This window comes from Rutilus rutilus (genome assembly GCF_951802725.1).
Source record: "Rutilus rutilus genome assembly, chromosome: 14".
Taxonomy (NCBI): Eukaryota; Metazoa; Chordata; class Actinopteri; order Cypriniformes; family Leuciscidae; genus Rutilus; species Rutilus rutilus.
This window is the reverse complement of record NC_140219.1, coordinates 19,470,297-19,497,930: the sequence shown is the minus strand read 5'-3', so window position 1 is coordinate 19,497,930 and position 27,634 is coordinate 19,470,297. Positions and strand designations below refer to the sequence as shown.

The 27,634-nt window shown below is 39.4% G+C and overlaps 1 protein-coding gene across 1 annotated transcript in view; it reads right to left on the bottom strand.

Moving 5' to 3' along the window:
- Positions 1–25,775, bottom strand: part of gpc4 (glypican 4) — a 39,216-nt gene extending 13,441 nt beyond the window's left edge. The window contains exons 1-2 of the mRNA XM_084429679.1: positions 25,037–25,775; positions 2,174–2,332 (exon numbers count right to left, since the gene is read on the bottom strand). Of these exons, the coding sequence (XP_084285805.1) occupies positions 2,174–2,332; positions 25,037–25,196 (319 nt within the window). The 5' untranslated portion in view covers positions 25,197–25,775. The remainder of the gene's footprint in view (positions 1–2,173; positions 2,333–25,036) is intronic.
- Between the last annotated feature and the right edge of the window lie 1,859 nt (positions 25,776–27,634).

Sequence of the window (27,634 nt, the reverse complement as noted above, 5' to 3'; positions counted from 1 at the left end):
CCAACTACTATAAATACATTCACCTCTGCATCCTGTAGGCCTGTCCAGCACAGAGGAACCGTCTGTTTGTGCGTAAACAAAAGCAAAACGAAAATCTTCCGTGGCGAAAACCTCTTATAAACTCTCAAAGAGACTCAAGCAGCTCATTTACACCTTAGACATTTCCATAGTGAAGAAAATACTTATGTTTCAATGAAAGAACACATTGAGAGTGTCTTTGTTTGCAAGCATAAAAGCTACTGGTATTTTAAGGCCGTTTAGCTCATTAAGTCACATGCCAGGGTCTAGTGCACATTTAACGCAGATTGGCGATTCAGAGCGTATTCCCACGGTAAAAGTTCAAAAGACCTGAGAACCTGGAGATGGAGAAGAAATGAAAGGCATAACAGACTTATGGCAGAGAAAAAAAAAAGGGGGGGAGAACAGGGACAAAAGGCAGCAGAGAAAAAGAGCAGAGGAGGCGGGCGGGATCTGGCCACCGCCGCATTCCGACACGTCACATTCCTGCTCACATCTGGCTGCAATACACACGATCCCTGTTACCATTCACTCCCTGAAGTCTCACTTTCTTTTTACATTCACACAAACAGCCAATCTTGAGAGCCGACCAGGTCACCTTTCACTTCCATCAATGTTCCCTGCAACCATCACCTCCGATTCTGTTCTCTTCCTCCGCAAGAGGGATGTTAAAAGATGTTACTTCACCACCAAGATGCTATAATGAATGTAAATATTAATAAATGCCTAATGAACCAGTCTAATATGCCTAATAATCTTGTCTATTATTATTATTATTAAACATTAACAAGAACAAAATAAAATAAAATAAACTTTACATAGCAAAAATATGCTATTTGCCTTAATAATAATAATAATTTTTGATATAACAACATTATTAATATTAAACATTATTAAAAAGAAAAAGAAAACACTGCATTTTATATATTTTAAATACAAGTAAAAAGCAGCTTCTTTTTTGTTAAGATTGTTTAATTAAAATCAATTAATTATTATTAATTAATAACTAATTATTATCGATAGAACTACAATTATTATTATTTTATTATATTAATTAAGCATTATTAACAAACACTTTTTCACACAGAATAATGTAGATATTGCTATTGACTGATGAAATTGTACTATTGTGACAACACTAGTGTATATACAAACACTCAAATTATCATCAGATGTTGTTACATATTCAATAGTATGCTTCAAACAACCATGAACATCATAACACACCCCAAGCTCTCGCAGAACTTGCCAGAAAACCGTCTGTGTTGAGTCCATTAAAAACCGCTCGGCTGCTCTGCCAGAGTAACAGAGCTTTGGTAAAGCTGGATGGCCACATGTGAGTTAACATGGGTCTCATTTACAAATAGCTGTGGCTCAGAGCGGATGGGTGACGAATCATGTGTGACTGGAGGGAGATGTGCCATCAGCACTTCATTTATCCTTCTTTGACTGTCCAGTCATTGACCATCAATCCAAACACCATCTCGCCATTTCATCTCAGAGGCTACGGCCCGTTATAGTCCTGGCTCATTGAATTCTCTTTCAGCAACCCAAAGGGATGTTTTTCCTTCAAATTTACCCTTGATGAACTCAAGCTGGGCTGATTCGGATGCATGTGACCAGGTTTGTCTCACTTTTCTCCATTTGACACACTTTTTATGACATTACGGCATGAAGAGAAGGGAAGACATAAAACATGCATTATAAAGCAGGCGAGCGCGTGTGTGTGATAGCTGGCAGAGCATCTGCGGGGTTTTCCCCTCCTGAATGAGTCAGCAGTGTCGATGCATGTTCCCATGCACCCCTCTGCCCTGCACTAGAGAAACCTGATCCCTCTCTCTCAGCCTGATATTCACTGCCACATGCATTGCAGAGAGGAAGCCAGGCCTCTACATGTGTGTGTGGTCTGTCTGCAAGGCTGAGAGTGTGTGTGTGCGCGTGTGTGTGTGTGTGGCAGATGACTGTGGGATGTTGAGGGACAGGTGGAGAGATGGACATATAGACTGTGTGTCTGGCAGCCGGGGGTGTCTGTCAAACTAACCGTAGCAGTGTATGGAAGGGGATCAACAACTGATGAACCAACAATATTGCAGAACTCGTTTTAAATGACGAACAAAACATTCTGATTGGTTAGATAGGTAAGAGCTGTACTGACGGTCAAAGTGACTGTGTCTCTGGGTGAAGGTGTTTTGTAGATTGGAGCTGAGCTGATGAACGGGGGCTTTCAGGTCCGTGCGGCTCTGCTGACTTAACTTCTCCTCCATCTCCAGAGTACAGCAGGAGAAACCTTGAGGACAAACCTTCAGATGGTCCCCTGAAATCACAGACAGAGAGAGAAGGAATGTAAAGTTCTGCCACGACAAAAAGGCAACCAGAGGGACAAGAACATCAGCTGGAAAAAGACATAAAATAAATAAAGAAAAAATGTATTAAAGTGTATTTAAGTGTTAACAGTTTAACAAACTATTGTTTTTATGTTTACCTTTATAAATTAAAATATAAAAGTATAAAATATAATTCAAATAATTATTATTATTATTATTGTTGCTATTGTTATTAATTTAAAAAATGTATTACTTTTTTATTCTTTGAGATCTGAATAACTGCAATGCCGTGTAATTTTTAAATGAAAAAAAAATAGAGCCATTTTCAGTAGTGGTCTCAGACTTTTGGAACCTACTGTATAATGCAATATAATGCTTTAACAACATAAAAGCTGTTTTACAATGCCAATAAAAACTAGAAGCAAGTCCTTTCATTTACCTTGGCAACCCAAAATCTGAAAACCTAATTTCTGATACAAATCAAACAAAGAACAGAACTGAAGGCAATGTGCATACAGTATAAAGTGAGCTGACAAGCCACAGGCATCCTAGATGAAAAGCAAAAACTGAATATTCAAGACCCTGTGGACACAAGTTTCAGTAGTTCTGAGGGAACCCGGGCTTTCTTCGTGATTCACCCCATCAGAAAACAAGTCTGCACTGCGGTCGACAAGTGAACGGCACAGATGGACAGCGAGCGGCTGGATTAAACAAGGCATCACATTAACATGGGGAGTGTGAGCAGGGCGGACTGTGAAGTCGCAGCTGCAATAATGTTTTGTTTTTCTTTCTTTTTTTAATGTGGTTGCTGGAATTCAGGAGAACACAAGGGTCCTTTCAGTGGACTGGACTCCGACCGGCGGTTTGGCTACCCCTGCTGCTGTTCAGCAGGACTGGCCACTCTGGATTGCATACTGCACACCGATGAGAGACCCCTGCTCTCCATTCCTTAATATACATATACATTCATCTCCATGAATTTCATTTTTGTTCAGCCATCATGGTCCTGTGGGGGATTAGATTAGACTTTGCCCAAAAAGTAGGGGAAAATCAACTACATTTCTGAAAGAAGTTATAATGACTGCTACACCTCTATGATAGACCAACTTGCTGCATGTTGCTCAGTGTCTGTAACGGTCGCAGTGAATTCTGTCATGTGCACAATATCTGTGGCACAACTCATATCGTAACATCTGCTGAACACATCGGCGTGGGTGAAAAGCGAGTAGCTGTTGAGAGCTTACAAATAATCACCATCTCGCAAAATATCCAAGAGGAATTGTCACTGACCACTGCCAGGGCTTGTTTTACACAGAGGGAGCAGGAAGGAGTGACACTGCATTCGCAGTGGCACTTAATATGCATGCCAATGGCTTGCTTTTTAACAAATAGGCCTATCTATGTTTATGATAAATCAGGTATTGACTGGGGTGTCATTACTGTACCACCTTATTCCATCAATCCTGCATTAAAGCAGATTTGAAAATATATAAACAAAAATGATGGCTTCATACATACAAGGAGTCTCAAACAATTAGTCCATAAAGCTGAGAAAGAGCAGCACCTTCTTCACCCCGCCGCAGCCCCAGACCAGCTGTACCCCTCAACTCCACTGGGACCCCGTCCAAATCACTCACTCACTTTCACACACTTGGCATCAGGTACATACAAGACCTGTACATCATATCTCAGCCCAACAGACAGCTCTTTGTATACGGGAATTTGGAGAGAGAGAACCTAACCTGAAAAAGCAAAGCAAATATTCTAGTAAAAACATCGAAAATGGAACCAAATTTAAAAGTCTTGCAAATTACTGAACAGGGAAAACAATTCTGAACCTTTGACCATTTCAATACAGCCCATTTACTAATCAAAATAAATCAACGAAGGGAAAAGGTTTTTTTAAGCAACAACGATTTCAGGTTTAATTCAATGTGTTACTTGCATTTTTATACATACTCTATAAAACATAACATTTCTGTAATTTCGAAGCACCAAAAGACATATTGGCCCACTCAAACAAACAATTTAGAAAGTGCAACAGTATTTGCACGCTTTATTTAATAGGTTTATAATCAATACGTCTATCTTTTAAGAGGCCAAGTCAACATGCTTGCAAAAGCTAATCTGGCCAGAAATCCATCACACACGCATAAGGGAGGCTTCTGCGATTTCATGTTGCTTTAATGCAAGGCCAAACTTTTTGACAGAAATAAGATCAATTTCCATGCACATGTGATCCTTTGGAGTACACCACCTGACTATAAATCTGAAAGAGGGATTTGTTATTACTGTCTCCAATAAGTCACTTCCTGTTGCTGTTCTGAAGGCCCAAGAACATTCTGTTTTGCTGACGGATGAGGGAATGGAAATTGCCCTGTGGACAAAACCCAGATTAGTCCTGACAACCCCCATTCCCCTCTCTCCTTCTTACTAGGCCACGGTGGGCCTTCGGCCCCAGACAGACTTCAGCCTCCATAACCCCACGCTGCTAGCCAGCAGGCTTAACCACCAGGGTTAAAGGTTAACAGCCACTCCTCTGAGAGAAGCCATGCACTGTGACCCTGCTAGGGGTTTGACCAGCAGACCCACCACCCACACATATTACACGCACACACACACTCAATCACAGGCCGGACCCACTGAGTCAGAAGTCATAAATTCTCCGGGGGATTATTTCAGGCCGCCCGCCACTATAAATCGCTCTGGCCACCACATCAACATGCCATTGCCAAAAGAAACAGAGTAATGGGCTTCCCTTGTCTGCCTAATAAGACATATGCGGAAACTTCCACATGCCAGCATGAGTGTCATCAACACCGTCGCTTCTACGTACAACCATCATTTCAGGTGGATATGAGCCATGGAGAATCATCATTCAGCTTCTTATTTGAAAAATAAACTCACATCTCTTCAAAAGCCATTTCATAGCTCCACTTTTCCTCAATAGAACAGATTGAAAGACATTCAATCTATTCTAGAGAAACCAAATAACATTTCTACAAAAAAACAAAACAAAAAAAAATATGTAAATGCAGCTATACACATTGTTAATGTTTGCCATTCAAAATATAACTGGCAGCAATGATGCGTGTATGAATATTTGCATGCTTAACTGCAAATGGTTTTCTTTCATGCATTTATTTGCATACTGAATTGTCTTTGACAAATGGCCTTACAAAAGACACCATATTTAATTTTCATGAATTAAAACAAGGTTGAAGGATGAAAGTACACTATTTAAAGAGCTGTCATATTTAACTGACACAACAAAGGAAAATCATGGTGGGGAGAAAACCCTGGAAATTGTGTTGTGAAAATTATACGTGCCATAGGAACAGAAGTGGATATCGATCCCTCACCGCTTTGTTTTTGGCAAAAAAGATGCCTACTCCAGTTATTTTAGTATTATTTATATACTAAGTTTTAGTGATTATGTTATGTGCTTTTGTCATTTATTGTAATTTTAATTGCATTGTATTTTTAATAATTGTTGTACTTCAACAAACATATTTCAGTTTAGTTGCCAAGGCAACTTTTTTTATTTTATTTATGGTTTTCATCTAATCTAATATTTTACTTTATTAAACTTCTCAACACTGGCCTACCCTCACTAAGGTGAACTATCAAGAAAGTAATGTCATATTCACTCTCAGTGATAGGAGACATTCAAAATGGATGTGACAACATGATTCACACACTACTGTGAGAGTTTACTACAAAGCAATACGGCCATCATCCCAACACCAGAGCCATCTTTACACTAACACAAGCTGCAATTACCGCAGAAGGAGGGGAACTACTATTTTTCCCTGTTGTGAAATGGGTTTAAGACGGCCCGACCCAACTAAATCAAGTGTGTTGTTTTGGCTAGTTTTCAGGAGAGATAACCACAACTTGCAGATAAAACATCAAACCTTGAGGGAAAATGCTCCAAATGAGTATGGCTTGAAATCTTTGTGGAATGAGTACACTCCCTCCCCCTTTGGCATAAGACGCTTGTACATTGCTATTACCTTTGAGATGAGAGTGGTTTATTGAGATAAAAGGCAGGGCGAAATTAAGCGCAGACATTTCAGACCGATAAAAGCTGAATATTTGATTTCTAAATCATAGCCTTCCTATATGGTTGTCTCCTCCAAAATGTGCCTTGCATGTTCAGACATGTCCCTGCCAAAGCACTCTCCTGCCTTCACACCATCTGCATGAAGACAGATCTCAGCCCTCTTCTCTCTGTGTGGCCTGAGGCTATCTTTGGACTGTCCATCCTTCATTTAAAGACTCATGAATACAGGGTGGAGGAAGGAGAGCACTCACAATGACTCCTGACAATCGCCCCCTTCTCTTAAATTTGTCTGATAGCCTGAATGGAGATGGGCCTTGATAACAACAAGACAACACCATGCAACACCTCTGAAGCATTTATAAAATGTACAAAACTTGGAGTTAGAGTGCTTTACAAGAATATCCAGGAAATATTATATATTTATATTTTTAAAGGCACTCTTGGTCCGGCCCTATAGGGCTGTGGGATATTGAATATTCACAAAATATCTGCAAAGATTTTGCTGTCAATATAGAATAAAAGCAACATTGTGGACATCAAGATGACTTAAGGCCTGGGTATACTTTATTATCTGTGTTCCGCTCCATCTGTGCGGATGTCCGCGGACACAGACGGCCGGACTATTCTATGGGCTTGATGTACTTTTATTTCATCATTAAGTTTCCAAAAGGGCATTTCATTGCACTAGACTAAAGTAATGAAATGCTGTGATGATGATCCTTCCTTGTGTAAGAATCTACAAATAAAATGGTTTGATAGTTTCTTAGACAAAATGAGATGGTAAATACAAACGGCTCATTACAATGTATTGTTTCAATATTCAGACTCAACAACTTGTACCCGAGAGGCATTTTTCATATTGAAGTAAATACTGACGCCTATTATCAAAATATTTTTCAATTAAAATTTTAAATCATGGGCTATCATTTAAATCTAAGCCATGTTTTCCAGATATTTTGAATTTACTTTGTTGAAATGATGATTCCTTTGAGAATAAAACAAAAATACATAAATATAAAGCGTAAACCAGATCATTTTTATATTGCCCAGACTCAGTCACCTTTAGTACTAAATCTTTATTTAATTCAAGCCTAAAAGTCGAAATACTTTGGTTCACTCAACGAGTATGAGAGACCACAACTGGCGTCTTGTTCATAAGGAAACAGCTGGTGCTCTCTATTAATAGAGTTGTACAGAAGGTAAAGATACAACTCCTCAGGTTTTCATTGTGCGGTTCCCACCGCAATGGGAGCGCATTCAAACTGGAAAACTGTAACAGGAACCCATTATTAGAGAGCGACTGCTCATATGGTGGTAATAAAGAAGGGAATTACTTTCTCTTTTTCTCCAAATCCAATCCAGCATCTCTCAAACACTGCCATGACAAGTTTACAACACTATTGCCAGCACAATGATGCCTTTCAGAGACTTGCAATAAATGTAGGACGGCTAAATGGAAATGACAGCAGAGCTGGCCGGTGCATACGATCACTAAACAAAATGGTGGATGATGTCAAGGGGGTCATTTAATGGCACTTGGAGTGAAGCACTGAGAAAAACAGGCCTTGGTAAGGAGGCACTTAACGCTTACATGTAGGCCATATTGTCCTGTAATGTCATCAGATTTAATGAGACAAGCTTTTACTTGCTCACTGTCAGTCTATATGACTACCTCTTTCCCTTCTTAACATATTCTACACTTTTGCAGTATTTTATTTGTTGCATTTTAGAGCACTTATATTAGTCAGGGTTTCTTGTTTTAGGGCATCATAAAGTGTCATATTTTAGTTTTTTAAATACCATTTACTATTGTACCTTTAAAGCTGAAGTGTATAATTATTTTTAGATGTTAAAAACTTAAATGTAACCAAATGCTTCAACTATAAGTAAGCTATTCATGAGCCGATTCACTGGAAAAGATTCCCCTCAAACACTGTGGCATGATTAAAAAACATTGCTACGCTTGTTGGCGTTTTAAGACCAAGCTAAGCCAATGTTGTGCATTTGGCGCAGGGCTATGTTTGCTGATCAATGAAAGACTGTTCAGGAAACTGGAAAATGGTCAATTCCAATGTGTAAATGACATCTGTTATGATTAGCTAACCTAGATAAATTGGAGCAAGGGCTCCTAAAACTTTTTGTCAGTCGAACCCCTTACACATTAAATGTTTACATAAAGTACCCTTTTACATTTTGAGATAATATTTGAAACATTTGACACAATCCCATGTTCACGGCTCTCTGATGTTGATGATAATAATGATAATTATAATTAGTAGCAGCATGTTTTAACTCTAATGTTTTAACTCTGACTCTAACAGAAAAATCAATAAAAATAATCAATAAAAAAATGTGATTCACTCTGGAACATGCAGCGACAATTTTAGCATTAGATTTAAAATAATAATAATAATTGCACCAAGCTATACAATAGCTGCATGCCCAATTTATTTATTTTAAATTTACATTCAATATAATTTAGACTTCCATCAATTCACAAAACCCTTTCTGTTCCCTCATGAACCCCCATTTGGCAAACTCTGAAATGGAGCATTGGATAAACAATGCATAAATGTGAGCGGCCATATGTTAATACACTGATAGTTCTGACATCATTAACATGACCCACTTTTTCCACTTAGTTTCCATAAATGAGCTTGACGAACCTTAGCGTTTGTCTACATAAGAGATCAAACTCTCATTTCAAAAGAGCAAAGATCATCTATTCTCCAAAAACAGGCCAATGCGCTGATGCGCTCATGTTGATGCTGTTAACACGCTAACAGCCTTGATCACAGAGGTAAAGTGAAGGGGGCGATTCAAAAAGCTCTGTGACTGTGCTCAAGGACACATTCCTCAGGTCTAACACTATAAAAACATCAGCAAAAAAAACTCTTCACAGGTCTGTTGACCTACAATTAGAGTGATGTTTTTCCAATCCATCCCCCCCTTTCCATTCCTGATATATCCTCCTCCTGCTCTACGGAGAGCACCTACTATTCCCTGATCCTCAGAGGCCACAGATCCTGAGCTGAGCATTTTCCATAGTAGGTTGTTTACTTGCTCCATCTGGTTGATCCATCCGCAGAGGTCACGTATCACACCGTGTCTGGAATGAGCGCTGCTAATCCCTTTCGCTATTTAATCTGAAGATATGAGCGATATCCTCTGAGAGACACATCTCACTGCAGCCCTGTGGGGCAGGTGTCATATTAATGAGGAAACTGAGTTAACAAGCAGGATATCCCACGCCAACTGGCCCAACTGACGCCCGTGCAGGGCAGGAAACCCTCTTACAATACTGTATTAGTCCAGCCAAGGGCTCATTCAGAAAACTATGGCCCTTGTGCACAGTAAAGCCAAAATAAAGGAAGAAACACACAGTGTGATTAGACAAAACATGACAACTGCTAGATCACTGCTTGCCCCAAATATTCAATTTCAATTCAAAATAGGACAACAGGTTTAGCCTAAAAAGACTTTCTCACCTTGAAATTGTTAATGGTTAATGATTTTACAGAGGTAATGGAGCAGACATGATTGTGGGGAAAAAAATATTCAACAAATGGTTAATGTGTTGTTAAATGCAAAACATGTCCGTGCATTTTTTAGGTTCACATTTATGCATGTTTAAATGCATATTTTAAGTACTGTGATTATTCACTTTTCACCATCCTACCTTCCTTTTAAATGGTCTTGCAGTGTGACAAATATATTTTTAAAGTCAGCATGAAATAAATTAATTTAGGCCTATTCTAAAAGACCGATCCATGGATGCGTTTCATGTTTTCACTCGTAATTTTTTTTTAATTCCAGTAATGCGTGCCAGACTTTTGTCGGTAGGTTTTAAAAAAATTTTTTTTATAATTGTTTAATTCAGACATGCTGACCTACCAAAAGTATTTCATGTCAGCTACCCTTGTTTCAGTAACATCTTAGAGCAAGAGTTACAGTCAGCGCTACATACATCTGGTTGTACTCTGAACCCACATAAATCACAACCAAAAAAGATTTAGACCCACAGAAATGCTTAAATCCAATTCTTGCTGAGCTCTTTATTCAAATCATATAAAATAAGCACTCAAGGTTCGCTTTGAAATGGTTCAGATATTAGGAATTTCAGCTGAGAAGATTTAGAGTTGAAGAGACTTGGCAGTCTGCCACAAGGCCAAGAAAAGCATGTGTGCGAAATGATGCTTCCTTAAATTAATCAGGGATTAAAATCTCTCACACAGCTGTCAAAACACCGAACCACCAACATTTTCATTTCAGATGCAAGGCAGGTTAATGAAGAGGAAATAAATGTGCAAAAAACAAAGCAATGGTTGTTTCCATCAAAAATCAAGGTCCCGATCGTACACTATCAAGCTGTAACACTCGACTCTTAATAACAGGCTTATGAGTCTAGACGGTTGTGTGATCATTAACCAGGGTAAGAGCACAGCAGTTAAACCATCTCCTGCTCTTCTGTGGTGCACTGAGGCACAAAGCAACATGTAAAACAAAGAACAGATGTAAAGTATGATGCTGGGCAGGGAGCCTTAATACCACGTAAATCCTCAAACTCTGAATCAGTGCGGTGAGACACACATATGTTAGATTGATGCCTGTGTGTGTGTGTACACACTTGAGCGATCACCCACAAGCTCTCATCCTTTTGTACCAGTCAATTTCTGATTGCTAAACCAGAGCAGGGCCTCTGGCCAATTAAAACTCCCCACTGGTGAGCATTCCAAAAGGCTGCCATCCATGAACATTTACCCAGAAGTCCTTGGGGAGATTCCACAACATCGCTCCGGTCTCTCACTCCATGTCTGTCTCCCTCTCCCGCCCCAGTGTGCCGTCTCTGGCTTTGTCTCCGCTCACAAAGGCTCCCTGCCTACACCACTTCCCAGGTCACCTCATTGTGAATCATTTAACTTGGACTGCCTCTTTCACAGACACATTAAAAGTCAGGACACTGCACGTTTGGAGTTTAACAGAGGAATCGACGAATCTCTGCTGTTCATTACTTTCATGAGAGCTGGAATGTGAAGCTTCTCAATCAAACTACATGGAAGTCAGTTAATGACAGAGCAGGGTCGGATCTCATGGGCGAAAGTTGACATGCACGGCATGGCGGCGAATATCAAGTAGTGCTTTATTATCAATCCTAACAATAGATAATATTATCTGTAATTAGACACTCTCAAAAAGGATGTTAATTCTTAACACATTTTTTGTTATGACTATTACAATACATTGTGTCATTTTTTAATTCAAACTTTTTTATCCAGCTAACTTTTCAGGAACTTTTCACTCAAGCAACGTTAATGGTTAATGTTTAAATGACTATATTTTGATTTACATTTTTTTAATTTTGACTTTTTAAATGTTGACTTTTTTATGTAAAAGTAGTGGGATTAATAAATTCTATATAACCTACATGTGAGTTTGTTGTGTTTTTATTGCATACAAGTGTTGTTCAATATTAGGCACTATTGAACTATAACAAGTAAAAAAAAAAAAAAAGAAAAAAAAAAGTCTCAACATTTTCTGTGTTAAGAGGAAGAACACATTAGTTGAGTTAAAAGCAACACAAAATGTGTTGTCCTTAACTACAGACAAAGATGTGTTAAGAAAACAACAGTTTCTGTCTTCACTTTTTGTTTTCAACATAATTTAAGTGTGTATGTGCTTCAAATGACATCCAACATCTACAGACAATCTTTCAGACTTTCTTATCCTAAAATAATTTACCAAACACTATGAACCATTGGCATACAAAATTAAACATGCCCATATTCTTTAAAAAAAGAAAGAAACAAGTGTACCATTGATTTAAAAAAAATAATTAAAAAGTATTATAGGCTCAGAGTACTTTTTTTGCGTTTAAAAATAGATAAACAAACTAGAAATGTAAGCTTTCCTGACCATTTGACTACAATTTAATGGCTTAAAAAACAAGCAACATTTCACAAATTCACATTTATTTATAAGCCAATACCAAAATGCACCTTTTGGTGCATTTTTGTTTATGACCAGGCAAAATAGTGTATACAAAAAGGTATTCAGACTTAAAATCATATTGTGTATGCACCATAATTTAGTACTGGTAAAATGTTCTATGTCAGTGCATGTCTGAGGGAAATATCAGAGAACATAGTTGATTCATCCTTACAGAGCAGAGTAAGGGACGTGGTGAAGAAGTGAACACAGCGGCTCCATGAAATGGAGCAAAGTTCAGTTGGAAGCAATTACACACCCCCAACCAATACCTCCAGCCAGAGATACAATAAAAGACAAATTACAATGAGCCGGCGTGTAAGCAGAGACACTGACAGCCTGGAATGCACCGTTTATTTACCCATGAGGAAAAAGAGGGCAAAAGGTACAAACCCGGAAGAGACGACGAGGAGGAGGGGGTTGAGAAAGAGGAGAAAATAACACATGAAAGCTGATGACACAGCTCACTCTGATGCTACAATGAAGGAATCCTCAAAAATGAACATCTGTGCGCGTGTTTGCATGAAGACACACACAGATGGATGACGGTGGAGAGGTTAGCAGGGGATGGGAAGATACAACGTGAGAAACTGCAGGCCTGGCTGAGCAGTGACAATGCATACATCACCTAAAATAATCAAACGGTAACAAACATTCTAGGGGAACCGCAGAAAACGTACTTTTCCCCTCAAACATCAACAACCCCAAACCAAAGCTCTGCTGTAACGCAAAGTAACAAAGTTATGCTAAGAGGTAAACACATAATGATGCAAAATGTAAAATGATGCCTACTGCCCCTCCCAAACACATCTTCAATACAAATTGGAATAAATGAAAGTTGATGCTTCAGATTAGTTGCTATGTAACAAAAACTAAGCAATAGCGTACTTTCACTGAAAGATGCGGATATACATTTATGCATTTGGCAGACGCTTTTATCCAAAGCGACTTGCATTGCATGGTACACATTTACATTCTTATCAGTTCTTGCTTTCCCTGGGAATCAAACCTATGACCAAGGCGTTGCAAGCACCAACGCTCTACTGTTTGAGCTACAGCATATACAACACACAAACCTATTAATAAGTCACTGCTTATACAAACCTACTTACTTTCAACATTCAAACCAAAAGAATGCCTTGAGCGCACGTTCAGAACCAACTACTGTACAGAACTGAGCTCTTTAACTTCAAACAGCCATAGAAGATCCACACAAACAATCTGAGGTTCAAAAAGGGGGTATTTCTAGGTCAAAGCATGTCTTGTTTGGAAATTTGCAAGCCCACCATAAGCTGCATACGACCGAAACCACAAACACGCTCACTGTACAGCTCTTCAAGTCTAGATCCCCTTTATTTTTACACTCATATTCTTCCTGACTCTCAAAATCCTTTTTTTTTTTTTTTTAAACAAAACATCTCCTTAACCTTCAGCATATGAAAGGTTTTAGCGCAGGAGTGCTATATTTTATCCCCCTTGATAAAGCAAACCAGCGGAAGACCTAGCCATTCTTTGACACTGTTTATAACCCGACATCTAAGGGTGGCTGAAATCCACCAGATGCCGAAACTGACGGACAAGCATCGAGGTAATGTGTAAGCCGTGTGTTAGAAAGAGAGAAGAGGGGATGGGGAAAGAGAAAGAGAGGGGCCCACGGGCAGGATGAGGTCAGGCCAAAGATCATATTTCCAAGTCCTCAAATCTACAACACTGCAACAATGATTCTGATATACCTGTTGGGCTTAGGAAACTGGATAGCCGTGAAGTTGGTGGGCAGAGCGGCAGTAATAAGTGATTGTGGCGGAGTAAACCTACACCAGGATAAACTTACGATGCTTTTGACTGACATCTCACCCATCTAGGATAATATATATGGAAAGGTATGTAAATAAATCAACCAATAAGAGGATCTTCTGCACTCAAAGACTGAAAGGAGATCAAATATGTGGCCATTTTGGGTTTCAGGTCGGTTCTCCATTTTGTTTTTCAGAGAAATCATTGCTACGACTTTGCCCCACCTCAAATACATTCATCCAGGGTCTGCATGAGTGACTTGTGGCAAACCGAACAATCATACTAGACTAGAAAAGTCACTTAAATGTCGGAGCCAGAGGTGGGACCGGAGCCGAGACATTTGGTTTTGATGACCGTTTTAGGAGTTCCCATCACCTCGTCAGTTAAATTGACGGAGGTCTGTGAGGGAGCTCTTCAACCGCCTCCACCCGTCTGCACGAACACACACCACCTCAATCCTCCATTCTCTCCAAAGGCTTTTTTACATGTGTATGAGGTGCAGAATTAGGCAATCGAATGGGTCGTATATAAGCGGGCTGAAACGAGTCCTGGTCTGAGGCTCATCAGGGGGAGTCTTGATGTTGGCCGTGGGAGTAATTAGCAGGGATTACAGGAAATCTGGAACATTCCCAGAGCTGAGGGCTTCTACCCAAAACCCAGATGAGCCCCTGGCCTACATCTCTCAGCTCTCAAAACAGCCTTAAATGATTGTTAGAGGCAGGAGAAAAACCACAGACATAATATAGCAATGATTATCATTATTGCTTTACATTAAGGTTGTTTTGATACAATCATATCACGTTTAGTAACACTTTACAATGAGGTTTAATTTATTAACATTATACTTTTACAGCATTTATTAATCATTATTTGTTATTTCTACATTTACTAATACATTTTTCACATTAAGTTGCATACATTCACATTAGTTAATGAATTATGAATGAACATGAAATGCCCATAAAATAATAAATGCTGTAAATATTGTTCATGGATATAGTTCACAACACAATGCATTAACTAGTGTTAATGATTTGAACTTTGTTCTAAAGTGTTATCGACTTAGACTTATAGTATTTATTTGTATATGCTTTCAAATTGTTTTTGTGTCGAGACATTTGGGGTGAGTAAGTTTTTGAAAGAAGTGTAATATTCTCACCAGGGTTTTTTTTTTTTTTAATGCAGTAAAACAGTAATATTAAGAAATATTACTACAATTGAAAACAACTTTTCTATTTGAATATATTAAAAATGTGTTTTATTCCTGTGATGGAAAAGCTATCAGTCTACGCCAGTCTTCAACGTCACATGATCCTTCAGAAATCATTCTAAATGCTGATCTGATGCTCAAGAAACGCTCAAATCATATTTTGATGTTCACCAATAAGTCATTGAACCTTTACATACCATACATTTACATGTATCCATATCATTTGGTTGATTTTATGCAGCTTTTTGAGGTGTAAGAATCTTGGGAGAAGATCTCTGAGCACTGCTCAAAGCTGGAGGACCAACACCAACCTGACTGAAACCAGCTCAAAAAACAAAAACAAAAAAAAGACACCACCTCTCAAATAACGCACACAGGGAGCTTTCGCAGAGGAATGAGGGCAAGGGAATGTCCCAGTGGAGAACTGTATCCAAAGTTCCAGACTCTAGTCAGTCTTGAATACTCCACCACATAGTGGCCATGCTAATGCCTGATGGCAAAGCCACGGGAGGAAGGGTTTGAGCAAACAGCAGCCATCGTTGTAGCAGTCTGTTTTGGTATTAAAATCATCTGGAAAGCTTCCCACACACAGAGCAGAAAGGGAGGTGAAAAGATTGGGGCAAATGAAAAGAACGAGGGGATAACACTTGGATAAGAGAGAGAGAGAGGGAAAAAAGTAGCTGCTTCGGCACAGACACTTCCTACAAAGCTGTTCCTATCCAGCGGGATGCAAGGGAACAGGAACAGACCCACCGGCCAAGTTTGGGGGCCCAGGGAGTGTCGATTTAACAGCATGCAAATGGGAAGTGTTAACAAGGAACTTCAGTGCCAGCCTGTATCTGCCTTCAAGTGTGGAAAGCCACAAACACAGGGCCCAATATTACACAGCACCCATCCGACATCACTCTGTACTGTGCCAGATTTACTCAGGGAAAACCACAATCTACACTAACAATTGTCACAAGAGACACATGTCTTGGGTCGAGGAAGTTTGGAAGTTTTTTTTTTTTCATGTCTGTGCACATCTGCCTCATTCAGAGCGCACGGATGATTCAGGGTGAGTCAGAGCTCATGAATCCAACCCCGGGCAACGTTTCGGAGCGTTCTTCGCATTCCCTGCGAGCGGGTCGCTCGCTCTCGCTCGTATGTGGTGGCAGCTCCTCTTAGTGACATGTAAAGTTGCCTCTCACTGCCACCGTTTTCTGTCTGTCAAAACTCCTTCCTCTTTCATTCAACAGTCAGTCAAATCTCTGTTGAAGATCCTCCAGCTGAGTCTTTGTTGCTGCTCCTGGCTCTGAGGTCCCAGTGAGGAGGTCTTGGTGGTCCCATGTGGAATGTGCTAAGGAGGGGGCAGAATCGGGCTAAAAGGGGTGCCCCATTGATCCCACAGACTACACTTACCCCCCACCAGGTTTTTTGGGTGCAGGGGGCTTAGAGAGGAAGCCAAGTAAGAGCTAAAAAAAAAAAGAGACTTTCTCCACAGACTTTCTAAACATAAATCATGAAAAATTTGAACAGAACATGGATTTAACCCAGAATCAAGACCCAAGTACCACATCTACATCAGGGATCAGCTTGTACAGCCTGATCTGAATTAGCCACCAATTCACCAAAACGTAAAATAGTTATGAATTACCATAAGAGTATGTTGGCCAGGTTGCACTGCACTACCACTTCTCCTCCTACCTGCTCATGACCAAACATTGCTTGGTTCACATTCACAAGACCACTTCCTTCTGATAGCCAAACTCAATTACAGGCCGTTTTCAACTGGGCTCAGGTCACTGAGAGCACAGCGCACAGATCAGCTCTGTTCCAGTCTCTCCCACAGCAGGAAAAACACTGCTTTGCAAACCCATCTACAGACAATTCAATATTTCACAAAGGATAGTTGACATTTAAACATCAAAAACAGTGTTTTTCTGTGTGACGTGAAAAAAAAAAACTATTTTAAAACAATTTTTTAATTCTTATAGAATTTTTTTACAAGCACTTTTAATGATCTCATATTAAAATGAGTACATTCAAAATGAATTTGTAACTAAAGGTTACAAAACTAAAACTAAAGGTTTTTGCAATCAAAAACTATATAAAAAAATGTCCACTACTGTTAAAAAGTTTTGTTCAATAATATTTTGAAATAATACTTTTATTCAGCAAAGATACATTAAATTGATCCAAAGTGACAGTAAAGATTTATCATGTTTCAAAAGATTTTTATTTAATGCATCACATGTAATGCATCAACAAAAAAAAAAAAAATTCCAAAAATATTAAGCAGCACGTTGTCAACATTTACAATAATACAATAATAAAAAATATTCTAGAGCAGCAAATCAGCATATTAGATGGATTTCTGAAGGATCATGTGAATTTTCAGTAATGGTGCTGAAAATTCAGCTTTGCGTCACAGAATTTTACAAAAATTTGTTATTAAAATTTAAGTTAATGTGCATAATCACTGTAAAACTAATAATTCACAAAATATTGAAGTGTTTTATTTAATAGTACACACACACGGCTGCCAACAGTGACAACTAATGTGATTTGTTCTTTAATTATCGCACTTGCGAGATTTTCCTCTGATTAGCTGGAGCAGTGTGTGTGTGTGTGTGTGTGTGTGTGTGTGTGTGTGTGTGTGTGTGTGTGTGTGTGTGTGTGTGTGTGTGTGTGTGTGTGTGTGTGTGTGTGTGTGTGTGTGGTGGGGCGCTCTGATCTGACACAGTGGCAGACAGAGGTCTCATTAACTTGGCATAAATGAACTTTCTTTCTGGCATGATCAACTTCAACTTGTGACACTCAACCCATCTGACTGTCAGTTGAGGAAAAATTCAGTTGTTTGCCTTTCACCCATCTAAACAGCTGAATTCAAGTCTACCTTTTATCCTGTAATGCACTGACTGCATAGAGATGAACTCTCAAATGAGGTGGAATAACACCTGCTGTTCTGCATTTTTAGAGGATGCAAGACTACAACAAATGAGCTCATATCTATTCTCTATACCTAATCGCCAACTCTTTGGGGGGAAATGTGCAGTGCATAATGGATTTAGACATTGTACAAAACACAACAGCTGAGAGTTCTGCAATCCCATCAGTAACTGATAGGTATGCTACGATCAGGAATTTTGCAGCCGATACTAACTAGGCTACCGATTTCTTGTCATCATATATTTGACCAATTCAGATCCCGATCATTGAAGCTCTATATAAGTGATATGAAAGCTCTCTATTGGCAGTCACCCCTTACACCCTGATGGCTTTTTTAATGATTTTGAGTGTTTTCAAGTGGCATACATAAAAATAATGGCTTACTTTTAGTAACTTTAGTAAAATGTTTTGATCTCTGCGCAATCAATCCAATACAAGCATGCTCCAGCTGTAAAACAATGTCCGATTGGTCTCAACCAAGCGTGCCGCACAAGCCCTGAAAAGTGAAGCCAAAACGTCTCGATCGCCCCCCCCGGTGACTGGTCCTAGTATAGGTCATAAACCCCGCCTCCCTGTGTTATTCAACGGGATGTGAGACCAACTAAACAATTAAATTACACTTCAAATAGCTTTTTTCCAAAGGTGGTTTCTTTCATTTGCTGTCGTTTTTATCACGCTGATGTAAGGTCAAGTGTCTGTTTCAAAAATAAGTTGGGTTTTAGTTAGTTACGTGATGCTATAAAAACGGTGGTGTAACGTCATGATTGACAGCTGTGATTGACAGGTTCTCTGAGCGAAGTTGTCACTGAAGCACCAACAAACATTTTTTGGGGGATCTTCGGAGGACTGAGGAGATTGTATTTACTTTATTTTAACAAGCCTCTTGTCGTACTGCAATAAAAAAATTTAAAAGTGCACTCAGGGAGAGTGCATTCTGCGAGAGTGAGGGCGGAGCATTGATTTCGCGGCTTTACTTCCTGCTCACTACTGCGCAGGTCTGGTCCCGAGATCGCTACTGCGCAGACTCAAGTTCCAAGATGTAGTGATGTAGTACTCGAGTCCGGTCTCGGACTCGTCTCGGACTTGTTCCTTCAAAGACTCGTCTCGACCCTTCAAAGACTCGGTCTTGACTCGGACTCGGCATAGGCGGTCTCGTCCCCATCACTATATTCTAGTGTATTGTCAAAATGTTTAAAATTGGGAAATATTGGGCAAAAGGTTATAAAGTAGCTAAGCCTACTAATTTAGACATACCACTAGAAATTTTTTATTTGCTCTGCATGTCCTAACTATGATTAAACTACGTCATAATTATGTCCCCTTAAAAAAGTCAGGGTGGGCTTAACATGTTGATGACAGAGCAGCACTGTTGAAGCAGTTTAGAAAAATAGGCAGAAGATGATGCATGTGGTAGAGATTTTTTCAATGATCGTAAAAGCATAGTCCATATTAAGACGTTAAGACTGATCCTCTAAACAATTTCCAATCTAGCTTAGTCTGTAGGCCTAACTGTTGATTATTAACTGGGGTGATATTAAATCATGAATATGAAAACTGACATGTTTTTATGGTCTTGGTCTCGACTCCTAAAGACTCGATCTTGACTCGGACGTATTTGAAAACCAACGGACTCGGTCTCGACCCTTCAAAGACTCAGTCTTGACTCGGACTCGGCATAGGCGGTCTCGTCCCCATCACTACCGAGATGTCAGCGCCATATCGAGACACTGGCGGCTTCAGTTCTCACCAATGGAAGAGAGCGAAGGGGCGTCGTCCATATTTTTTTTACAGTCTATGGTCTCAACACATCATCCCTACCCACCATACCCGAGATCAAGTTTCCATTGGTTGAACTTTCAAATGACGATCGGATCCCGCAAGTCCTATAGCTTTAGCCACGCAGCATGCCACATCACTCCATGAGGATTTTCTCAAGATCTACGCATCATGTTATGTATTGAGTGGGCTCGTTTGAATCGAGACAACCTGCTCTAAATAAAGATGTGCGATTTACTATGGTTCCCTAATGTTTCACAAAGTTATAAATCAGAGCGTGGCGCAAAAGTCTCATCTCTATATACATGCATGTCGACGGCAACTTTTCACGATTTTACCTCATCAAATTGTGATTGGTTCGTGAGATCGGCCAAATTTAGTGAGTACTGATCAAATCATAGAATGTGATCATCGGCCAATACCGCTTTGCGTCCGATCGATCGGAGCATCCCTAGTAGCTTTAAACTTTTAAAAGTATTTACTAAACAAACACACAAGGGAAAGGAAAAAGGGTAGAACTTCTTGCAAAAATGTATCTATTTCTTGATGCATCTAAGCTACAGGCCAAAGATTAAGTGTGTCCAATTCAGATCTGATCTGTGCAATATCAAGAGGCCAGTGAAGTCATCGCCTCTCAGAGACTCATAATGGACTGAAGTAATTAAGAGTAGGATGAATCTTTCAGGAGAAAGGGGAGGAAACATGTCTGATCTTTGCCATTGTCCATACCTGAGGCATGACATAAGAGCAAACTGCCAACTATAAAGCAAAGCAGATTTCTCCCGAGCAGGGAAAAGCATTCTGCTGGATCTCTATGAGGAGCTGTTGACAAGGCGAGATACCAATCTGGTCAGTATTAACCACCCCTCCTGCGAACCTTTTGAAGATGGGCCGCCTGCCACTGGGCGGGAGGCAATTGACACACGTGTTTTACGACATCTAGGCCAATCAAACTATCACAAGCAGTGAGGCTTTTTATAAGGCCAGGCAGTGCTTTCGGTTTAGCTGAGGATTGGAGGACACTGGCGGTTTAGTCCTCAGCAGGGATCTATGTACTTCAGGGCTTAAAGAACTATGAAGCTGTGCAATAATCCACAGTCCTCTCAAACTGAGAGGATCTAGAGAGGCACTCTGACCATGAAGAAAGATCTCACCTCTGCTTAACCAAAAGCTCCCCGCTCTCAAAATCTCCTTACAAAAACCATGCTTATCAAGCAGAGAAACACACAAAAACTTTGCAACACCAATTTCACACCGCAACCTTCACCTGGGTACAGCTTATTTGAGTTGGTAGCATAAAGTATTAAATGTAGGTCTCCACAAACTTATTCGCTAGGTGTCCTAAACACGATATGACTCACTCATTAAAACCATCAAATTTCTGCTATACTTACATTTCTACCTTGCCTTTAAAGACACAATTAGCTTTTAAAATATTTATGTTTCAAGGGTTGTGAAGTATTTAGGTAATTCATCATCATACATTAATCACATTTGTAAGACAAATAGCAAGAGGTTAAGAGGCAAAACTTAAAGTGGTAGTTCAGCCAAACAAGAATATAAATATATAGGCCTGGTTTCACAGACAGGGCTTAGATTAAGCCAGGATTAGGTCATAGTTCAATTAGGCGTTTAAGTAATTTTTATAAACATGCCTTAGAAAAAGGCATTACTGGTGTGCATCTTAAGACAAAACAAATGCACTGACATGTTTTAAGATCAGTCAGTGCAAGTTTCTTTCAGTTGAAATAGCTCAGATTTACATTTTAGTCTGGGACTACACTTAAGCCTTGTCTGTGAAACCGGGGGATAGAGTTTTAAGGTTCTAATGAACTTCTGACTAACATTTAAAGACACAAATAGCATTAAAGGAAATAAATCGTGCATTACCACTACATTTGTAAAAAAAAAAAAAAGGAACCAAATTATTTCCTGAATGTTGTTTCACTTCCATATTGTGAGCCCTTATGGTTAAAGGCATTTTGCTTAAGTAGCAAGTGAAAATGTCTCATCCTTTCAGTGCAAATCAAAAGCAGCTCCAGGAAATCTTGCCGTGTTGGAGGACGCAGTGCCTGCAAAAGCCATAACATTTTTAACTTCTGATTTACAACTCCAGCTAAAGCAAAACGGCATTCCAAAGAACAGTGAAACGAACAGTCTTTCTTAACTAGTGTGAGTGACATTAAAAACTATTCTGTTTATGAATAATAATACCCTTACTAATGACTTGCTGGAACGCAGAATAATCACAGTGCATGGAGTGTAATTTTGAACATTTGCCTGATTAGTGCTACGTTTAGGACTGGCTCAAACCATGAAGATGGAATTGTGCTTCAGGACTACAGAAGAATAAAGAAGACCTGTTTTGACTACAAGGTGAAGAGGGCCAGCTCTGAAAGCCAGAACCAGGGGGCCACTGCCAGTTCAATTAGGTTCTCCTGTGGACCATTTTCTCCCTAGCAACAGGAGACATTGTTAAGCCAAAGCAGAGCTTTTTGTGCTTCCTTTTTTTCCCCTTTCTAAAAACCTCCACCCCTCAGCGAAAGCAGACCATGTCACTTTCTCTATCAATTATCTCAGTCTCTTATTGACAAAGGCATGCTAACTGAGGTCAGTCTTGCACAGGGTCCCGACGCATTTTGTGCACCATTGTGAGAGGCACACACGCATGGCACCCAAACCTACCCTCTAAATGAGCCATTATAATTCATTCTTTACAGCAATCGCAACAAAACTGGTGATTTGACACAATAAAACATAACAAATGCAGACATGTTGGGGAACACTCAAAGTTTGCATTACAATGACATCCCAGGGAAGACAATGGACCTGTTGGGCTGGTGTAAAGTACAGGGAAAATTAAGGCTCAATTGTTCCCCTTCACCTAACTGCAGTCATGCATTCACTTGGTTTAATCGGTAAAAATCGAGATTATAGGATTACATTAGATAATACACATTACACAAAAGCTCATTCAGGTCCTTAAATTTGATTGATTTTAAAATGCTTTTAGCAGTGCATCAATTAAATGATTAACGATATGCAACAATGCGGGGGGGAAATGTGATAGAATTTTAAGATTTTTTTTTTTTCTCTGTTAAGAGTACTGTGTTTCATTGAGGATGTCCAAATTAGAATTTGAAATTTCCAGGAAGTTCAAGTAAACTTTTATATCATATTTTGGCAGCATTTGTAAATTCATAAAAACTTTAAAACCAGTAAAACAGGCACATAATATCGTAGAACTGGCATATCGTTTGCAGGCCCCTGAATCTAATCAAACTGTAATCGTACTGCGGCAGGTTTTGAGGTATTTGCAAAGATTGTATTGCTGGCTAATAGAATCAATGTGATGAAATGTCCAATTTACACCCCTAGAGAGGAGTGAGAAGCTGTCACTCTTGTCCACACGCATGGATCAAAGCCTGAATTGCTTAATGACACTCAAAGCGCCCTTTGGCTTCTTTTGGGCCTATTTTCACTGTCTGGGAAGAAATATACAAACTAATTGGGTTTTTTGGGGGGTTTTTTTGCCTGAAGCACAAGTTAATAACTAGCCTACTTATACTGTAAAAAGCTGTAAACTGCTGTATAAAGGGAATATCACAGGCCTACTCCCAATCAGCATGAAAAACAGCACTCTTGCTTTTGTGATATTGCCTGAAACTTTATAATACATAATTGCAGTGTCACGCTAATTTCAGATTTCAGATGAGTGTAACCTAGTGAGTTTCATTCATGTCTGTGCATTGATTTATGATTAGATTCAATGTCCTAAATGGAGAGTGGCCTACAGTGTAGGCCACTCTCCATTTAGCCCTACAGGTAAATGTCTCCTTGGACTAAGCATTCGGACTGACCTCAAAGTCAGGAAAACTTTCTCTTTTATTTAACGGGAAACAAGTCAGTAAATAAACCCAAACGGTGTCCCGGGGCTACTTTCTCCCACTCATTCAAACCTTGAAGAGGAGCTAAAAACTGGAACTTGTTACACCCCCTTGCCCCAATTCCCGCTCCAGATAAAATCAGCGCATTTACATGAGCATTAGCGCGTCTGAATGACAATCACTGTCCGATGACTGACTCTCGCTTACAATGACAAAGTACACCACTTTGAAACAAAGACAGCAGCTGGGGGTGCAGAGGGGAGGAACGACGGAACACTTGTAACTATAGAAATGTAATCACGAGCTGCATCCCGTTTAAAAGATGCAGTAACTGCCTACTTACAATCCGAAGTGCGGTAACGTACATGTAAGCTGGAGAAAGCGACTTAAAGGGACAGTTCACCCTAAATAAAAAATTCGGGCATGTACTCAAAACTCGTGTTTTTTTCAAAACATTTTGTCTTTTTACTTACGTGGAACACAAAATATTATGTTAGGTAGAATGACAGTCCCACCATTCACTTTGATTGCATCCCTTTTTCATATAATGCAAGTGAATGGGGACTGGGGCTGTCATTCTGCTTAACATCATTCATGTTCCACAGTAGAAATGAAATAAGGTATGGAACAAAATGAGGACGCGTAGACAGTATTCATTTATTTATTTTGGTGAACTATCCCACAGCCTACTGTACGTCATGTATGTTAGTCACCATAATGACCTAATGAAATGTAAGGCCGATACTATGAGTGAACAACAATGGGCCTATTAGAAAATCAGAGTTTTAAAAAAAACTACAGAAAATCAATGTGGACAGAGAAAAACTTGGGCCGTTTTGTAAACTTTATACACTTTCTTAGAAAATACAAAACAGACATTTGCAGCCTACATTGTCGAACTGTTATGTCCTTCACTTTATTTGTCCGATTGTGTATTTAGGCTACACAACTTGCCTTGTGTAGCTACATAAAGCCTTTATAATCCAATATTTCTTGAAACAACTGTCACAAACTATTTTAGGTAAATAAAATCAGTGTAACTCACCATGCACTCCTTTGTTGGGAACATCGTTGACGTTGAAACCCTTCGAACTGTAGGCAGTTCTGACTTCATTGCAGTTCTTTAACTTTTGCTCAGCCTGAGCCTGAGCCGACGCCAAAACCACAACCGACATACATACAGTAAAAACAACGAACATCTTCATCGCTGACTGATTGAGCAATGTAGCCGCAACACCAAAAAGTAATAGAAAACAAAAAAAGAAAAAGTTCAGTCACGAAATCTTTTTGATTGACGCTTCTGATTTCCTCATGGGGATGCGGCGTCCCTGTTGAACTTCTTTTAGCCGCTCGGATCTCGCGAACTGGATTTTCTTGAGCAATAAAAACCGGGCCTCTAAAAAGTACAACGACCGAAACAATCCCGCAGTGTGTAACGAATAAAAGTAACAACAAAAAGCAAAGCAGTCAGGAGTTTGTAGTCAGGACTTTTTTTTCTTCTTTTTTTAAAAGAAAAACAAAAGCAAATCTGCTCAATGTCCAGCGCTATGCACGCGCACACATGTTCAATGAAGTAAAGGCAAGGTACTTCTTAACCAGTTTCTTCTATTGAAAAGGATCTGCAAGGCAGTTTGCTCTGTCGAAGAAGAAGCGAGAAAATTGAGATAAAAAGTTAAAGGAAAGTTTTCCCCCTCTCGCGCTGGTGTGCAGTCGGGACGCAGAGTGGGAATCGAGGAGTTGCTGGTGCGCGCGGCGAGATCTCAGCACAGAGTCAGGAGGACTGCGCGAGCACGAAGCTGAGTTCCGGACAAAGAGAGCTGGCCACGCGAAACACACGGGGTGGAGCATGGCGCGCGCAGGAGGTTACATTGACTTAGAAAATTACAGTCTGACTGCCAGCACTCATGTACATAATTGTTCAAATCATTCCTGTACTGAGTAGATATATTGTTGACATTTTACAGGAGTTTTTGCCACTTATTTGATGCTTAAGCATATAGGTTAGACAGGTGTACAGATAGATAGATAGATAGATAGATAGATAGATAGATAGATAGATAGATAGATAGATAGATAGATAGATAGATAGATAGATAGATAGATAGATAGATAGATAGATAGTCTTTTTGTATTATCAATCAGCTCACAAGAAAGGCACAAAACATAGGTGAGAACGTAACCTCATGATGTGTCTGCATGTCATGAAATGTTACAGATCTGCAAAGGTTGTGGTGTGGCCAGCAGCTCAACGACAGCCTGGAAGAATGGGAGAGAGAGGCTGAAAGAAACATAGAGAGACACACTCTGTGGAATCTCATTCCATAATGAGCAACCTCACCGAAACATCTCACTCAGATTATGACAGTCCTCAGGGACAGCAGCCCGTCTTTCCAACAATGACACAGGCCATAATTAGAGCGGTTTTGAACTGTGCATAATGTGGTTGTTGTGAAACTCCTGAGACTTGAGCTTTTTTTGGAAAGGAAGGACCACATGCTGCATATATGCAGCAATTACATTTTTGCCTAAACTAGTGCATCAAATAATCTGTTTTAGGCAAAAATGTAATTTGTGATCATCATTATTCCTTTATGGATTGTTTTATAGATGAGAAAGTCATATGATCCAGATGGTTCTATCATTGCTACAGTAAGTATCTATAAGCAATGATGCCTGATGTTCTCTCAAATGGTTTTCATGATTTATTTTTCCTTAATTTCATTCACATTGAAAATAGTTTTCCATTCATTCTTAACTTTGAAGTGCACCAGCAGAGAGGGCACACTTTGACATGTCTGGATGTGCTGGAGCATGTGTATGTTTCATGTGTTGTTGTGGCTGTGTGTGTGTGTGTGTGTGTGTGTGTGTGTGTGTGTGTGTGTGTGTGTGTGTGTGTGTGTGTGTGTGTGTGTGTTTATGCATGGTCTAGGGGGGAGCTCTAGCAAACTGACATTCCAACTATTGTGTCCCCACATTCCTTAGCCGACCCCATTCATGCTGTGTGACCAAAGCTGGGAAAGCCAGTGGCCAATGAGATCCTGCGGAGAGGTTCTGGGGTCTGTTGATTGTGGATATGAGAGAGTGGACCGGTGTTATAGCTACTCAATAGAAAACAAAGGTGAGCACTCTCTTTCCCAGAATACTTAGTAACGGACAAATCCACAGCTCTGCGATGCTACTGCACAAAAAGATGTGTGGTTAAGATTATACAAATCTGTTTCAAATTTCTGCCAGTTCATCGGTTCCTGACTGATTACACTTAAAGCTCTTGATATTAAACATTTTGCATAGTCTTATTTTTTACAAATAATTTTGTAAAGTAAATTATTCAAATAAAGTTAAATCAGTGTTTAACATTCTAAATAAACCAGAACACTGTATAACACTGTATAAATAATAATTAACTTGAGGTATTTGTACTTAAAGAAGCCTATTCAATTTGTGTATAATGAATGCCCAAAAATGATGAAAAAAAGTATAGATTTTAATTTAATTTATGTAATGAAGTTACTAAATTAGAATTTTAATAATTATCAATAATTATATAGAATTAATAATTATTTCCATTTGAATTAATAATTATTACTTTATTAAATATTTCTGGGAAAAAATATATAGGCTATACATTTTAATTGATTTAGTT